The sequence below is a fragment of the Chrysochloris asiatica genome, unplaced genomic scaffold (genome assembly GCF_000296735.1).
Source record: "Chrysochloris asiatica unplaced genomic scaffold, ChrAsi1.0 scaffold00067, whole genome shotgun sequence".
Lineage (NCBI taxonomy): Eukaryota > Metazoa > Chordata > Mammalia > Afrosoricida > Chrysochloridae > Chrysochloris > Chrysochloris asiatica.
In genome coordinates, this window is record NW_006408585.1 from 10205022 (window position 1) to 10223833 (window position 18812).

Sequence of the window (18812 nt, forward strand, 5' to 3'; positions counted from 1 at the left end):
GGCTGCGAACTGCAAGGCCAGCAGTTTGAAACTACCAGTTGCTCCGCGGGAGAAAGAGGAGGCTTTCTGCTCCCGTAAAGATTACAGCCTTGGAAGCCCTGTTCAGGGTCGTTATGGGTTGGAACAGACTCGACGGCACTTAACAACAACAACAACAATGGCTAATGATGGAGTCCTGGTGTGGTGTTGTGGGTTAATGCTCCAGACTACAAAACCGTTTGAACTGCAAGGTTAGTGGTTCAAGCTCACCAGCTGGTCCTCGGAAACCCTATACAGAGTTGCTATAGGTTGGAACTGACTTGATGGCACTTAACAAAAAATGGCTAATGATGGTGAATATTTCTTCATGTTTGTTGGTTGCCTGAATATCTTCCTTGGTAAAGTGTCTGTTCATGTTCTGTGCCCATTTTTTAATTGGGTTGTCTTTTTCTTATAGAGGTGTTGTAGATTCCTTCAGATTTTAGAAATTAGTCCCTTGTCTGATATGTTGCTACAAAAGATTTTTTTTCCCCATTCTGTGGGCTCCCTTTTTACTCTTTGGGTGATATCTTTTGATATACATAAGTTTCTAATTTTTAATATACTCCAATCATCTATTTTGTCTTCTTTTGTTTGTGAAATTTTCACAGTGTTTGATAGACTATGTGTGCCCTGTATTAGAGCCCTTAAATGTATCCCTATTTTTTTTATTGGTGACCTTTATAGTTCTGGGATTTACATTTAGGTCTTTAATCCATGCTGAACTAGTTTTTGGATGTGGTGTGAGATAACGGTCTTGTTTCATTCTTTTGTGTATCAATTTCCAGTTCTGTCAGTACCATCTGTTGAAGAGACTATCTCCTCCCCATTCAGTGTACTTTGGCCCTTTGTCAATGATCAATTGGCTGTATGTGGATGGGTAAACTTCTGTATTCTCAGTTCTATTCCACTGATCTATGTATCTTTCATTGTTCCAGTACCAGGCTGTATTTTCTCTCATTTTTGAAGACTCTAAGTCTAAATTAGAGGCTTGGTCAGCAGCTCTGGATATCTTTTGTTCCTTGGTTTGTAGATGACCTCCATTCACATTGAATGTCTTCCCTGTTTGTGTCTTTGATCATTCTGATTTTTTATAATGCAGAAGTGATGAAATTTAGCCACACATGAGTATGATCTTCCTGTTGTTTAAGTGTCATGGAGTTGGTTCCAGCTCCTAGTGACTCTGTATAGGGTTTCCAAGGAGCAGCTGGTGGGTTTGAACTGCCGACCTTGTGTTTTGTAGGCTAGTGCTGATCCTACAGCACCACACCAGGAGTCCATGACCTTATTAGCATAACAGAATAAAACCCTATTTCCAAACAGAATTATATTCACCAGTATAAGGTTAGGATATCAATACGTATTTTGGGCACAATTCCATCTATTACACATGTCTAGGCCCTTTTGCCCTCAAAGAAACACAGTATTCCAGAGTATTCCTTTGGTCTTTGACTCAGATTGACAGTTCCTATTTATAGCTCTTTAATAGCTCCAGCATTTAAAGCTTACATCACTCATCTTTAATTCTGTCACCAAAACCTGATGTTGACAGATGTGTATATGCAGTGACTGTAACTGGAGGTGTCACTATGTCTGACTGATTTATTTTAATACTTACTTCTAAGATTTTGAAATCTCCAATAATAGTCACACCTCTCTCTTGTTGCCGTCTCCCTAAAACGTAACTGTTCCAGGCTGCGGTTTTATTTTCCAATATAACAAACAGGGGAATTCAAAACATCTAAAAAACTTGTTGTAATCTAGCAAGAAAGAGAAACCAATGAGGAAATTGGTCTGTTTAGCATCTTAATGCCTGTTTCCTTTTCTCTGCAGGCTGGCTACTTGTCTGGGATGCTGGTACCCGTAGGGGTTGGGATTGCTGGAGCCTTGTTCATCTTGGGAGCACTCTATAGCATTAAGGTTATGAATCGCCGAAGAAGAAATGGCTTCAAAAGGCATAAAAGAAAGGTAGGGAACCAGCAACAGCAAAACTTAATCAGTTTCTGAACATTCTTTGCTTATCTCCATTTGCTTAATAAAGCACATGGGGCTTAATGATGCATGAATAATATGGACCTCAGTGACCAGGATTATTAGTTGCAATTGCTACCTCACCATTTGTTTTCAAGTGGACCTGTTTCTTAGCTTTGCTTTGAGACAGCATCTAATCATGCTTTTCTGTTTTTTGTTTTCTTTTTTCTTTAGCAGAGAGAATTCAACAGCATGCAAGATCGAGTGATGCTCTTAGCCGACAGCTCTGAAGATGAGTTTTGAATTGGACTGAGGTTTCGTTGAGATAGTCACTGATGCTGTTATTTTTTTAAATCTCTTTGGGGGCACAGAAAAAGAACAACAGACTGCCACATCTCTGCACATCTCAGTCCCGTTATCTGCTGGGTAGTAGATTTTTCTTGTACTGAGCATCAAAGGCATGCTGTATACTCAATGTAAGACACAGTGTTTGCTTTCATAATGTAGTGAACTTGCCACCACCAGGAGCTACAATTCATAACTATGCAACGTACACATTGTTCGGTAGGAGCTGCTAGATTAAGTAGAGTCTTTTTCCTGGGTTTGAATTACCGGTACTAATCATTGCCATTGTTGTCATCAAGGCACGCTTGAATTTGCAATAGAGATCTTATCAAAGAAAGAACTTCTGATGACCGGACTCCAACCTCTTGAAACCATGGGCTTGAACACCATAGAATGTATTGCATTTGCAGCAACTTGGAATGAAACTTAAAAAAAAAATTTTCAGTCAAGTAGGTCTCTCAGCACATTAGGGTTGTTGTTGTTGTTGTTGTTAAGTGCCATCGAGTCGGGTCCGACCCATAGCGACCCTGTACAGGGTTTCCGAGGGTGTAAATCTTTACGGGAGTAGAAAGCCTCATCTTTCTCCCGCGGAGGAGGGTGTAAATCTTTACGGGAGTAGAAAGCCTCATCTTTCTCCCGCGGAGCGGCTGGTAGTTTCGAACTGCTGACCTTAAGGTTCGCAGCCCGATTCGTAACCACTATGCTACCAGAGCTCCTTTATTCTTAGATTTATATGTATCTTGCCTTATGTACTTCACGTTCCCAGTTTCATTAGTTTTTGACTTCTGTTTTCATCTTCATTCTTGGCAAAGGAAAAAAATGCATCATGCATAATAAGACATTAAATTGACTTTTGATCTTAATGTATATTTGCTTTCTGAAATTGTAAGATCAAGTCCAACTAATCTAGCAGTAGAGTCTTAGATGTTTGTCATTAAGAGATGTCTTTATTTTTTCAGTAGCATTTAACTTTGTTATGAAGAAATCAAGAAGAAAGTGAGGGTAGGTAAACTCCCAGAGGAGCCTCTGGGTGGTATGATTGGTAAACATACTCATAATTGAAAGGTTGAAGGTTTGAGTCCATTCCGAGGCTCCTCAAAAGAAAGGTTTGTGATCTACTTCTGAAAAGTCAGCTGTTAAAAACCATGCTTCTACTCTGATACACGTGGAACCATGCTTCTACTCTGATACACGTGGTTCACTGTGAGTTGGAAATGACTTGATAGTTTAAACTCCCAGAGAATTTCTCTCTCCAGTTTGGCTCCATACTTTGTAACCGCTGATCTGAATTACTCAATGTTGATTTTTCACAGCTGTGGTTCTTGGTTATGCAAAGAGTGGGACTGCCACTGGTCCTTATTAACTTTTATTAAAAAACAGATGCTCTATGGTAGAAACAGACTCAGTGTCCAGAATTGTGATGCTCCTGCAGCCATGGGAAACCAGCTTCTTTCAGGGATCACATTATGGGGATGTTGGATTATGCTAGATCATTTCTCATTTCCTTAGAATGTAGTTCCTTACCTTTCTGATTTAGTCTGGGCATTGGGGACTTGTAGTAAATTGAATATTTGGGTAGAGATTTGGGTCATTCCCATGGAGGAGTATAAGTTCACGTTTATCATAAGTATTCACATTTATCAGAGCATTTACAGTTGTTATTAAATGCCATTGAATCAGTTCCGACTCATAGTGACCTTGTATAGGGTTTCTGAGGAGCGACTGGTGGGTTTGAACTACCACCCCTACAGTCAGCAGTCCAACGCTTATCCTTAGCATGACACAAGGACTCCAGAGCACTGTAGAGAATTTTCACATTCAAGGCAAGTTATACCACTTTTCTGCGTAGTTATTCTATGAGACAGGGCATATGTTTCTACCCATCCCAACGTTTGACTAAAGACAGAACTGAAACAGGGAGCTGAAGTGATTAGCTGAAGTTACAGGCAGGAGAAGAATCAGGAATACAACCCACAGGAATGTTGAGCTATGTGCTGCTACCTTCAGTTCACTGCCCTTTCCACATACTGCAAGGAAACAGTGCTATTTTAGAAGTTTCCTTTAAAAACAAGTTTATAATGAAATAGCTGCCTTGTCAAGACCATTTGTCATCGTTTTCCATCTCTGTAAAATGAATCACGTCTCACAAATTAATTTCTCTCTCACACAACTTCTCTCCTGGTCCACTTCACCTTTCACAATCATTATCAATTCAAATTCCATCTCTGGGGAATCAAAAGGAATCCTGATGGTACAGCGAGTTAAGTAAACATTGGGCTGCAAACAGGAAGGTTGGCAGTTCAAATCTACCAGCAATTCCACAGGAGAAAGATGAAGCAATTTGCTTCCATAAAGATTTATAGCCTTGGAAGAACTATGGGACAGTTCTACGCTGACTTATAGGGTCACTATGGGTCAGAATCGTCTTGATGGCAGTGGATTTGGTTTTGGGTTCTGAGGAATCAATAGAGAAACCTTCCTAGAATCCATTTTTAAACAATAGCTGGCTCAAAAGAATGCTTTTATCAAATACAACTCTTTTGCCAAGAGATGTAAGCAAATGTGCAAAATTGATAAAGGTTGCTGAAAAGCTCTGTGCACATAGAAGTTAGCAATTGGCAAATAAGCTTATAGCTAGATTTACAGGATTGAGACTCATGAGCCTCCTAAGTGATTTGTAATTTTAAAAGTAGAGACAACTTGATATTGGACAAGGTATACTTTCCTTTTCTACGAGCAGCCCCTCTGTACATGTTCCTTAAATTAGGAATCTGTGAACGTGATGTGGCACTACTGTATTCTTGACAAGCTGTGTATGGAGAATCCCCAAGTCCACCTTACTCAGCAACACACGGGCGATTCTAATGGCATGAACACCTTGGAAGATTAGGTTATATTTTGTTTTTTAAATAATTTTATTTTTGTTGTTGCTGATATATATATAGATACAGCAGAACATACACCAATTCAACAGTTTCCACATGCACAATTTAGTGACATTGCATATATTCACCTTTACTTCCAAATCAGTTCTCCTTCATTAACATAAATGTAACGACCCCTAAACTTCTATCTAATGTTTCAAATTGCTATTGTCTATTTGATCCCACATAGTCAATTTCTTACAAGAGCATGCTTAGAGCATGTTTACAGTTGCATGTTAAAAATAAAAAGCCAGTTGTTTATTCTAGCTTCTTGTTAGCTGCTGTCGAGTCTGCTCTGACTGATGGTGACTTTATGCACAAGGGAACAAAACAGTGTCTGGGCTTGTGACATCTTTTTTTTTTTTAAGTTTTTACTGTGAATTAAGTGATAGTTTACATGGGAGAACATCAGCTTTACAGTTATCCTATCGTATATCGTTTCATTGCAATGATTACAATCCCCTCCATGCATCATAAAACAACAAAAGGGTACACCCCACAAGCCTGCCCCCCAGCTGTCAGCACACAGTCCCTCTCCCTCCCTGACTCCAGAGTCCCCAGCTGTTCCATCTCTCAATGTCATCGTCTCTGCCTCCTTCTTTGGAGTCACTGCTTCTCTGGGTAGGGTCCCACACTCTGCTCTTCTCCCTTGATGGTCCCAGGTACCTCTGCTCCTGAGGTGCAAGATCAACCACTCCCTTCCTTTTGTTATGAAACATCTACCTTTACATTTGCAACATTCACAATCAGTCCTGATAGCAGTTGAAGCACAAGAGTCTTAACCCTGTCTTTCATCAGCCCCATCCAGTCAGATTGAAAACCACTCAGTGGAGATTCTACCTTCCCCCACACTCTCTGAAATTAGGTTCCCTCTGGAAAGCTTGTAAGCCTGTCACTTAATGCCTTTGTAGGCTCTCCCCACCCTATTTTGGGTAGCCAAAGTCCAAGTTGCCCATCCCTGTCTACCCTGTGTACTGAGGGGGTGGGAATGATCCTCACTGTAAAGATTTGTTCATTCTTTTGAGATACTCCATCCATAAGTATAGGACAAGTTCATCAAATTGTAGCGGGTTACTCTTTTTTTTTCTCTTCTTTCTTCCTCTAGTAGGGTTCTGATCATCCAGCCATTGAAGCCAGGTCAAGTGAATACTATCTGCAAGTATGGGTGTTCTTGTGCATCTCCCCTCACTTCATATCAGCTGGACACTTCACTCTCTGCTCTAGTCCTCTGTGGCCATTTCACTGTCTCTGGGTCCAGGAGTCCCCAGGTTTTGCCATACCACTGGCCAACCAGGTCTCAATCCAGGTGGACAGGAAGGAGTCTGTTGAACATTGTCAGACTTAGCTCACAACTTCAGTGCTATTTTTCCCCCACTTCCCCTTATCAGTACACCAATGTGATCACCAGCAAGACTATGTGCCTGCTCGTGTATTCCCCTTGAATCTCAGTCTTGGAAGGTGCTTTGGTGTGGTATCTTCTTGATGGTTGGCATACTTGAGTTCATTTTATAGCCCTTGGATATTTAGAGGCTCTTCCAACCCAGGGGACACTATCTTCCAGTACTACAGCTGTTAATATTCTCTTGTGTTCCATGGGGTTTTCATTAACTAATTTTCAGTCGTAGATCACCAAGACTTTCTTGCTGGTCTTTCTTAGTCTGAAAGCCCTGCTGAACACTATCCACCTTGGGTGACCCTGCTGGTATCTGAAATACTGGTGGCCTGACTTCCAGCATCAAGGAGCTCTGGTAGTGTAGTGGTTATGAATCGAGCTGTGAACCTTAAGGTCAGCGGTTCGAAGCTACCAGCCGCTCCGTGGCAGAAAGATGAAGCTTTCTGCTCCCATAAAGATTTATAGCCTTGGAAACCCTGTACAGGGTTGCTATGGGTCGGAACCAACTCGACAGCACTTAACAACAACAACTTCCAGCATCACAGCAATATGCACTCCATAATAGTACAACAAACTAACAGGAGTAGAGGGGAAGGATTTTTCTAACAACTAAGTTTAAATCAAGAAGCCTTCGAGGTGTAATGGGTTATGTGTTGGGCTGCTAACCACAAGGTCAGCAATTTGAATCCACCAGCCACTCTGTAGGAGAAAGATGAAGCTTTCTGCTTCTTTGGAGATTTGAAGCTTCAGAAACCCTATACAGGATAGCTGTGGGTCATTTCAGGGAAATATGTAAAGGCTGCTGGGAAAGGGGCTTTGATCGCTCTATTTCACTTGTTAATATCTCCCCCTTTAACTTGAAATGACCCAGCCAGGCATGTTGGGGCCCACTTCAGGAGCAAGGTCTGTGTCTTATTCTTAGAGGAAGGGGCAGTGTTGACTAAACTTGGTGGGGCACCAGTTAAACACTCAGATTCCAAGGCTCTGCCTTAGAACTACTGAATTAGAATCTGTACGGGGAGGAGCTTGAGAGCCTCATGCCCAGACAGGTTTGAGAACACAACTAGAAAACAGCTTCCTTATTAAAGGGACAAGAGAGAGCCTTTTCCTATTGGACTATGCAATAAATCTCACCTGCCATAGTGAAGAAAGGAAAATGAAGGGAAAGAGAAAAGGTGGAAGGTACTAGATAAAGATTCCTGATGTGGTGTTGCAGGATAATGTACTGCACTACAAGGTTGGTTTGAACCACAAAGTTGGTGTTTCAAACTCAACCAGCCACTCCTCCTGTACAGGTACGTTATGAGTCTGAACTGACTGGATGACACTTAACAACAGCTAGAAAAAAGTGTGAAATGCTAGGTCACACAGAGAGATTTTCCTATGCCTTTTTCCCTAATCAGAAGACAAAGAGTACTTTTCTTTAAAATTTGTTTAGCTTTTCCTCCCCATAATCTGCTTCTTTCTGTAGCTGCTGGCTTAATTTAAGTGCAATATTTGGAGTTAATTAGTATCCCAGGGAAACCGATTTCCTTAGCAATGCCCTAGCTTTGGCTTTAGCTCGTAAGCTGTCTCAAATGCAGTTTCCCAGAAACCCTTTCTTAAAATACCCATTTTTCTTACATAGGTCAAACATGTTGTGGAGGAAATGTTTAAAGCAAAGTTTAGAACTTACCCAAATCAGGCAAGGTAAGCTGGTTATTTGCTGATTTTTTTGTTTTGTTTTTAAGGCTTAGGTTTCAAAGTCAAAACATTATAGTTGTTGTTAAGTGCCGTCGAGTTGATTCCAACCCATAGCGACCCTGTATAGGATTTCCAAGGAGTAGCTGGTGGGCTTGAACCGCCGACCTTGCAGTTCAAAGGGCTTTGCAGTCTGGCGCATTAACCCACAGCGCCACACCAGGACTCATTATAGAGAGACCAGAAAATAAGATAGAGCATTCTGAATGCTTAGTGCTTCCTTCCCTCTCTATCTCCAGATATCTTTGTCATGTAGAAGAACAGTGGATACAAGCCCTTATTTGGTATCCTGACTACAACTTTGGGAAGAAGAATCAAATCATCCACAGGCCTTGTGATTTCTGTGGCTATGAATAACCAATGTCCCTTCCAGCTGCCAAAAAACAGCTTTGGCATGAGGTTATAACCTCATGGTCTTCTGGCAAAACAGGCTTGTTATAACTACAGGGAGATCTTAAGTAGCAGGATTATAACCGAAGGGGGGGAAAAAAAAACTCTTGCTTTTTAGGGTATGTGAAAGTGTGACTATGGAGAAAGAAGATGAGAGAAAAAGTATAATGCAAGGCAGATATAAAAGATGGCGCAAACCTTTGTTGTTGTTAAGTGACATTGAGTCTGTTGTGACTCTTAGCAACCCTGCGTAGGGTTTTTGAGGAGTGGCTGGTGGTATTGAACCACTGACCTATTGATTAGTGGTCTAGTGCTTATCCTGGACAGCACTATACCAGGACTCACAGACCATCAGAATGTGCTAACCCCCCACAATGAAGTTAGGTGACAGCAAATCTACTCTGACTCATGGGGACTCTTAGGTTTCACAGTAGAGCTGTGCTTCATAGAGTTTTCAGTGACTGTGCCCTTTTGGATTAGATCATCAGATCTTTCTTATGAGTTACCTCTGGGTAGATTCGAATCACCAACATTTGCTTAATAGATGAGCATTTAACAGTTTGAGCCATCCATAGAAGGTACTAGAGGAGACCAAAGTTCTGAATGGACCTATGCTTGGAAAAATGATAAAGACAAACAAGGAGCAGATTACAAATGGCCCACCTGAGACAGATCATTAGCAGGGACTCTGGTAGTGTAGTGGTTAAGAATTGGGCTGTGAAAAGCAAGGTCAGCAGTTCGAAATTACTAGCTGTTCCATGGGAGAAAGATGAGGCTTTCTGCTCCCGTAAGGATTTACAGCCTCGGAAACCCTGTACAGGGTCACTATGAGTTGGTTCTGACTCCGTGGCACATAACAACAACACAAGACTTATATTACCTTCATCTTCTCTGTCCAAGAAAACCATCCTACCCTAGGTAGAAGAACAGACCTTAGAGAGCTAAAGCCCCAATGCAGATAAGAAAACCAAAGGCCCTTGCCTACTTTAGATGAGTTGAAGCTCAGTTACAAGTCTTTCTTAATTATGGGGAGTTCAAATGACTGAATATGAATTTCTAGAAATAAATAATTTGAAAACAATTTTTTGTTGTTGTTTATATTTAAATATTTAGCATCCCCTCATACATGCACCTCTTTTGAGGGGGCCAACTGATAAACTGATAAGCTGGGAATGGATTGAGGAGAGACATTTAATTATGTGACTCTGATAATTAGAAACTTGGACAGCCAACATAACTGGAAATAATTCTGTCCCTTAATTTCTCTATGCAGAAAAAAAAATCAGTATTAATATAAGTCATTGCTAGCTAGATAAATGCATTGTTGTTGTTAAGTGCTGTTGAGTTGGTTCTGACCCACCCTATAGGGTTTCCAAGGAGCTGCTGGTGGTAAGCTTGAACCACTAACCTTGTGGTTCAAACCAACCTTGCAGTGCAGAGCATTAACTCAGGACATTAGGATTATACTATTTAGGGTTAACTGTTTAGGGCAGAGCTAGCTTCATATTAATCTGTCCAAATTTACATTTATGTAATCGAGAAAAGGAAAAAAAGAGAAAGTTTTCCCAGGAAACAGCAGCAAAAATACAAATAATCATGTCATCTGCGCCCTTGTTTTAAAAAAACACAGAAAAACATTCGTGTGAGAGAAAGAGGAAACTTCTTTACTTAGTAAAGCAAAGATTCTACTTTTTCTCTTCAAAAAGCAGCAGAAGTAATCAATAGTACAAATGACAAATTAATAATACCCAAAATATGTATTAAATTGGGTAGACCAAGATTCTCAGTATTATGTAATGATCCTCCATTTTGTGATGTGATGTAATTATTCTGTGTGTAGAGTATGCCAACATCTGTGATATTGATGAGGCAGGGTTAGAGGTAATTGTCTTAGTGTGGCAGGATGCAATCTACAGGAGTAGGGTGTGTCTAGGTATGGGAACAGAGGGCCAGCAACATAGGAGACAAAGATGGGTGCCCCTGGAAATATTTTAATCCCTTTAAAGGAGAGAAGTTGTCTGCTCTCATTTCAAACGAGCAACCTGGGATCAGATCAAGAATCTGGGGTTTTAATTAACAAATTTCATCTGATTCTCCACATTTTCTTCTTAAATCTTAGTGAATTAAAGAAAGGGACCAATAGCATTAAAAACAACAACAAAAAGCCTCCAATTTTATTGCCTTACAACTCAGCCACATAATTTAGGTAGTTTCAGAGCTTTTCATTACTAAACAAAAACAAACAAATCTGTTGTTATCTCTTTTATTAGACAGACCAAATATATACCTAAGAAAATATAAATACAATCTTTCAAAACAGAAAGATGTTTGAATACCAGATGATTAAAGCTCTTTCTCTATCAAAAAGGAACGTTCATATAAAACTTCCAATAATAATTATCTTAAATAAGAAAGGATTGAAGAAATCTGAAATGGGTTTTGTAATTGAACCAGTTGTGTTTCAAAGGTCTGTGTAAAGAAGAATGAGAATGGCTAGAGATTCTATCTTTGGTAAACCAAGAGACTAGGCAGTCCCCGGTTATGAGTGTCTGATTTATAGACATCTCCAACTTGCCCTTCGTTGTTGTTAGATGCCATCAAGTTGGTTCCTACTCCTAGCCACCCTGTGCACTACAGAACAAAACATTGCACAGTTCTGTGCCAACCTAACAATCTTGTTACCCTTGAGCCCATTGCTGATGCCACTGTGCCAATCCTCTTTTCTGATGACCCTCCACTTTTCCAAGTATGATGCCTTTCTCCATGGACTGGTCCTTCCTAATAACATATCCAATGTATGAGAGCTAAAGTCTCACCATCCTCACCATCTCATTTCCAAGGAGCATGATGGCTGTGCTGCTTCCAACGCAAATTTGTTCTTCTAACAGTCCCTGGTACTTAAAGTATTCTTCACCAACACCTTAACTCAAATGAATCAATTCTTCTACAGTGTTTCTTGTTCATTGACCAACTTTCACATGCATATGAGGCTGTTGAAAATACAATGGCTTGGGTCAGGCTCTCCAGTAATCTGCAAACTGACATCTTTACTCTTGTACACTTTAAAGAGGTCTTGTGCAGCAGACTTGCCTAATACAGTATACCATTTGATTTCTTGACTGCTGCTTTCATGAATGCCAATAGTGGATCCAAGCAAAACGAAGTTTTTGACAACTTCTATCTCGTCTCCATTATCATGATGTTATTTATTGGTCCAGTGGTGAGGATTTTGTTTTCTTTACATTAAGGTGTAACCTATACTGAAGGCTGTGGTCTCTGATCTTCATCAGTAAGTATTTTAAGTCCTTTTTGCTTTCAGCAAGCAAGGTTGTATTATCTGCATATCGCTGGTTGTTAATGAGTCTTCCTTCAATCCTGATGCCACATTCTTCTTCATATAATCCAGTTCAGCATACAGATTGAACAGTATGGTGAAAGAATACAACCCTGGCACACACCTTTCCTGATTTTAAAACATTCAGTGTCCCCTTGCTCTGATTGAATGACTGCCTCTTGGTCTATGTACAGGTTCATAGTGAGTACAATGAAGTGTTCTGTAATACCCATTTTCTGCAATGTTATCCATAGCTTGTCATGATCCACACAGTTAAAAACCTTTGCATAGTCAGTAAAGCACAAGTAAACATCATTCTGATGTTCTTTGCTTTCAGTCAAGATCCATCTGACATCAGCAATGGTATCCCTCAATCTATGTCCGCTCTGAATCTGTCTTAAACTTCTGGAAGTTCCCTGTCAATGTACTGTTGCAACTGTTTTCGAACTATCTTTAGCAAAATTTTAGTTGTATGTGATATTAATTATATTATCTGATTATTTTCGCATTACATTGGGCCTTCTCTCTTTAGAATGGACACAAATATGGATCTTTCCCAATCAGTTGGCCAGGTAACTGTCTTCCAAATTTCTTGGCATAGATGACTGAGTGCCTCCAGTGCTGCATCAATTTGTTGAAAGGTTTCAATTTGTATTCCATTAATTCCTGGAGCCTTGTTCTTTCCAATGCCTTCAGTGCACCTTGGATTTCTTCCTTTAGTACCATTGGCTCTTGATCATATGCTACCTCTCGAAACGGTTGAACATCAACCATTTCTTTTGAATACAATGATTCTGTGTATTCTTCTGTCTTCTTTTGATGCTTTCTACATCATCCAATATTTTACCCACAGACTCCTTCAATATTGCAAGTTGAGGCTAGAATTTTTCTTCAGCTCTTTTAGCTTGAGAAATACTGTGTTCTTTGAATTGCAATATTGAAGGCTTCTATGGGCAAAATGTCAAACGATGCAGAAAACACGAATAGAAGATGGAAGAATCACTGTACCCCCCAAAAAATGGTCGATGTTCAAGCATTTCAAGAGGCAGCATGTGATCAAGAGTCAGTGGTACTTGCCCTTTTGTGTCCTGTAAATTTGTCCTCACTTTTAAATGATTGAACCAATTCCTAGTCACTAAAAATTCTTTGTCACAATCACCTTCACTTTCTGTACATGCAGCTTTTAAATCATTGAAAAGTCTTTGAGTCTCTTCTTGCACTAAACTCTCTGCCATTGAGTTGATTCTGACTAATAATGATCCTACATAGGGTTTCTGAGGCTTCCAATCTTTATGGTAGCAGACAGCCTCGTCTTTCTTTTGTGGAGTGGCTGGTGGGTTTGAACCCATGACCTTGTGGTTAGTAACCCCGTGCCTAACCCATAGCACCACCAAGATTCCTTTTCTTGCATTAAAGTTAAATAAGAGCCCTATACGTCTATCCAGATTCACATATAAATTCTACTTCAAGATGCAATTAGGAATGGGCTGCTTGTACTTTTTTTTATTGCTTTCTACTGAATCAGTATTTATTGAATGCTTCATTCTATGTGTCTGGCATTATATTAAATGCTGGAGGAGTGAGAATAAGAAAGACACAGACCATACCCAGAACAAACTTAGAAACTAGTAGCAGAGAGAGAGATCAATGAGTGGACAGTTTCATCACAGGGACAGTATGGGATCCAGAGAATGGAGGCCTCCCGGTGTGGCGCTGTAAAAACAGCACTTGTCTGTGAACCACATGGTCGGCAGTTCAAACCTACTAACTGCTTCTCGGAAATCCTATACCAGGTTGTTATGAGTCAGAATTGACTCGACGACACTTAACAGCGGCAACAACAATAACCCAGTGAGGAGGCGAGGGGATGTAACATCAAACCTGAGGCCTGAAGGATGAGTAGCCATTAGCCAAGTAAAAGAAAGAGGAGGTGAGTCTTCTAGCAAGGGCACTACATGTGCACACACCCAGTGGTGAGTGACCATGGGAAATTTCAGTAATTACTGTGACTGGAGTGCTGAATTCACTAGGGAAGTAGGGGTTAGGATAGGGGTACAATATTAGACTGATCCTGAAGTGTCTTCTAGGTCATACCAATGAATTAGGACTTGATTTTGTGGGTAATTAGAAGTCAAAGAAGGACATTAGATTTGTATTTGAGGCCTGCCATAACCAATTACCACAACTTGTCTGGGTCAAAGCAACAGAAATTTCTGCTTTCCCATTTCTGAATGCCAGAATTCTGAAACCAAGTTACCAGCAGAGCCATGTCTCCATGAGAGACTCAGGGAAGCATTCTTCCTAGCTTCTGGTGGTGGCCATACTCCTGGGTGTTCTTTGGCTTTTAGATACATCACTGAGCTTCTGGTAGCCCCAGACATTGGCTTTATGGTAGCATGATTCCTTTCTCTGTCTTCATCTTTACATGTCCACCTTCCCTGTGTGACTGTCTCTGTATCTCTTCTCTTCTCATAAGGACACTAGTCATACTGGTCTTGGGCCCACCCTCCTTCAGTATGATTTCATCATAACTGGTTACATCTGCAAAGATCATAACTTCAAAAAAGGTCAAATTCATAGGCACTTGGGGGTGGCAGTGGGTGGGTGGGCTTAGCAATTCAAGATATCTTTTTTGGGAGCACAATTCAACCCATAACAGGTATTATATTAAGAAATAACATGATCAGACTTGAGTTGATGGAAAGACTGAATTGAAGACATTCAAGATTTGACTCAGGGTTACTTTTAATCAAGGGACTGTGACCTGGAACAAGGTTGCAGTAATGAATGTGTAGGAGCCAGGATGGGTTCTGGAGATATTCTTAAAGAATAATCACTAGGATATGGGATTTGATATATGTGGAAATGAAGAAAAATAGTCAAAACTGTCCAGGAAGGTTCTCCAGATACATAGAATCTAGAGTGCTTTCTGGAAGGACTGACACGATGCCATCCCAACATATTCAAGGCTAAGAAAAATAATATACTATTCTGCCAGAAAGGAGTCCTGGTGTGGTGCTCTAGGATAAGCACTGAACAACAAGGTCAGTTTTAACTGCAAGGTCAGTGGTTCAAACTCACCAGCCATTCCTCAGAAACCCTATACAGGTTCTCTATGAACCAGAACTAACATTGGCACTTAACACCACCACCACCGACATTCTGCCAGCAATGTGTAGACAGCCTTAACTTTTTATGTGTGTAGATGTGTGACTATTTCCCCTGACTGTTCATAGTAGGTGCAGAAGAAATAACTTTAAATTTAATAAAGATTAAACATCTGGTGAAAACCTTCCGATACCTTTAGGTGATCACATTACTTTGACTGAACCCCTGGGATGAATTACTCTCTAGGATCTGATTGACTCTTTTGATTTGTAAAGACTAATAAGACCACATCTTATTCTTAAACATGAGAATCAAAGCTTAGCATCTTGTTTTTCTTGAAAACAAATCTAAGACATTTCTCTCTTCAGGCTGATCTGGACAAGGATGATGTCAAGATTTGAATGAGCAGGCTGGAGAGTTTTATGAGCAATGCACGTTCCACACTTGAATACTGAGTGGTTTTTGTGGCCTTTTCACAGTTATCATGGACAATCACCTCATAGCTTATCTTCTTTAGCATACAAAAAATACAGCAAGTTTCCCATGGTTACCATATCAACAACATAAGCCCGATTTCTCAAGGACCTCAGTGATAACAGTATAGAATTGAGGAAATGCAGAAAAGTTTAAAAGAAAATAATGATCACTTTAGTCCTACCCCTGGAGATTATCATGGTTAACATTTTGGCCTGTATTTTTCTAACCTTTTTTTTTTTGCGTGTGTGTATGTATTTATGATATGCTGTATATACATTTATTTTTACACAAAATCAGGATTATAATTTACTTGCTATTTTGTTACATCCCTACAATTTCTTATGGTTTTCTTGAAAGGAATGAAAAGAAGGAAAAACAACTTTTGAAGACCTGAAGTTACAAATGAATGAGCCAGCTGTGTTTTCTGCTTAATGAAATTTATTTGGCATTTGATTATTCAGGACTGTCCAGTTTTCCATATGATGTAATGCAAATGTAGGTGAAAGAAGAAAATTCTCCACAAACACAACTCCCATGGCCAAAAATGCCTTGTGGGATTAGAGCATACTTTCCTCTCTTTACCTTTGCCCCTGAAACAATGACTGTAAGATTTCACAATTAGAGAATAAGATTGAATAACCACCAGAATAGACAACATGTAGTATTGTGGGACACACATTTCAGTGGCCTAAGGGACACTTGTTGTAGTAATAAAAGTTGAGTAAATATTTGTTCAGTTCAACTCTCTTGGCTAATTAATTTTTTTGTGTGTCATTTATTATAGTGCAAATATATTTTCTACATTTGATTTCACTTGATAAAAGTTAAATGAGCAAATGCTCACTCTGTTCATTGTTTCTTCTCTCTGTTCTTGTTAAGAGGAGCCATGCTTTCCATACCCCTTTTATGTCTTCTACACTGGACACTAAGGAGCTCTGTAGCATACTGGTTACGAATCGGGCTACTAATCTCACGGTCAGCAGTTCAAAACTACCAGCTGTTCCACGGGAGAAAGATGAGGCTTTCTGCTCCCGTAAAGATTAACAGCCTTGGAAACCCTGTACAGGGTCGCTATGAGTCGGAACCGACTCCACAGCACATAACAACAACAACAATACTGGACACTACTGATCCAATTCTTCCCCATCCCTTTTGACTCTGGAAGTGGGTGTAAGCTGATGGGAGAGGTTTATGTTTCACTAAATAACGTCTTAACTTTCTTGTCTGTATTTTAAATATCTTTAAAAATCGGTAAGGGAAACTTGTAAACCTTTGTAAACATCTCCACTTGTCCACACTCAGCCAAATGCCTTGCACATAACTGTTGTCGTTAGGTGCCATTGAGTCAGCTCTGACTCACAGCAGCCTTATGCACAACAAAATGAAACAATTCCAGTCCTGTGCCATCCTCACACTTACTGTTACGCTTGAGTCCCTTGCTGTTGCCACTGTGTCAATTCATCTCATTGAAAGGCTTCTTCTTTTTCACTGACCCTCCACTTTACCAAGCATGATGTCCCTCTCCAGGGAATGGTCGCTCCTGATATGTCCAAAGCATGAGAGAAAAAGTCTGGCATATAGTAGGAAATGATATTAAATAAAGCATGGATAAAGCCTATGAACTTTATTCTATAGCTATTGTCCACCAAATGTCATTAGATTAAAATATGGTGGAGTGACCACTTGGCAGATTGAATTTTCACTGGGAAGATCATGCTCTTTAGGATCATGCTCATGTGTCAGGCCAGGAGTTAGTTGTAGGAGCTGGGAGAAAATGACAAATAAAAGTCTCATGTATACTTCCATAATAGATGAATTTTTTTTTTTTTTAAATTTAGTTGTGGGGAATTGTTGAATAGTGTTGTACTATAATAAATGGGGATTTCAAAACTGCTAGTAAAATTCAAGTTGATTTTATTTTGTGATAACAAAGTCATGGATATTTCTTGGGCCCTTAGTGTGTGTTGGCCAGGAACTGTGCTCAGTGCTCTGCATGGGTGGTGGTGGTGGTGTGCCAAGGAGTCGGTTCCAACTCATAGCGACCCTGTGTAGGGTTTCTGTGGCTGTAAATCTTCACAGGAGCAGAAAGCCTCATCTTATCCCACAGATCAGCTGTAGAGTCACACTTATAATCCACTAATGCTACCAGAGCTCTTGTGTGGGTAAACTCACTTAATTCAAATAAAAAGTCAATGAGGTAGTTACTCAAGATCACCTGTGATTCTGTTGAATGCTGAAATCACACTTTTAATAAGTAATTCTCCTTGACAACAGAAACATTAAAAAGAGTCCTAATCAATGACTTGTTGACTGTTTTTCTATGCTGTGGAAACTCTATGGCATTGGTTTTCAGTCATGATTTCACTTCAGTTTCAAAACATTTTATTATATTAGCCCACACTGAACATTGGCTTTGAAGATAACCCATCTCCAACCAAGCTTTCGAAGATGAGGTGCCGCAGAATAGGACTCAAATTCTGAAATCGTTGAATGAAAAGTTTGTGGCCATGTAAGCACCTTATTTCAATAGGGAGTTTGCAACAGATGGTTCAGTTATTCAGAATTAATTTTACATTTAAAATTAAAAAGTAATTTTAATTTTTAGCCTTTGCCATTCATCAGTGATCAAGTTCACAATTAGTAGTTGTTGTTAGGTGCCATCGAGTCAGTATCGATCCATAGCAACCTTATGCACAGCAGAACGAAACACTACCCGACCCTGGGCCAACCTCAATATTGTTGCCATGCTTGAGCCCATTGATGCTGCCACTTTGCCAATCTATCTCATTGGGGGTCTTCCTCTTTTCCTCTGACCTTACCAAACATGATATCCTTCTCTAGCGACCACTCCCTCCTGATAATATGTCCAAAGTATGAGAGATGAAGTTTGGTCATCTTGGCCTCTAAGGAGCATTTTGGCTGCACTTCTTCCAAAACAGATCTATTGGTTCTTTTGGCAGCCCATGGTACTTTCAATATTCTTCTCCAACACCATAACTCAAAAGCATCAATTCTTCTATGGTCTTTCTTATTCACTGTTCAGCTTTCACATGCATATGAGGTTATTGAAAATACCATGGCTTGGGTCAGGCACACCTTAATCTTCAAGCTG

The 18812-nt window shown here is 40.0% G+C and overlaps 1 protein-coding gene across 1 annotated transcript in view; it reads left to right on the plus strand.

The window, feature by feature from the left end:
- Positions 1–2292, plus strand: part of LOC102828422 (chromosome unknown open reading frame, human C14orf37) — a 174900-nt gene extending 172608 nt beyond the window's left edge. The window contains 2 exon segments of the mRNA XM_006864606.1: positions 1852–1986; positions 2224–2292. Of these exon segments, the coding sequence (XP_006864668.1) occupies positions 1852–1986; positions 2224–2292 (204 nt within the window).
- Positions 2293–18812: the final 16520 nt, after the last annotated feature.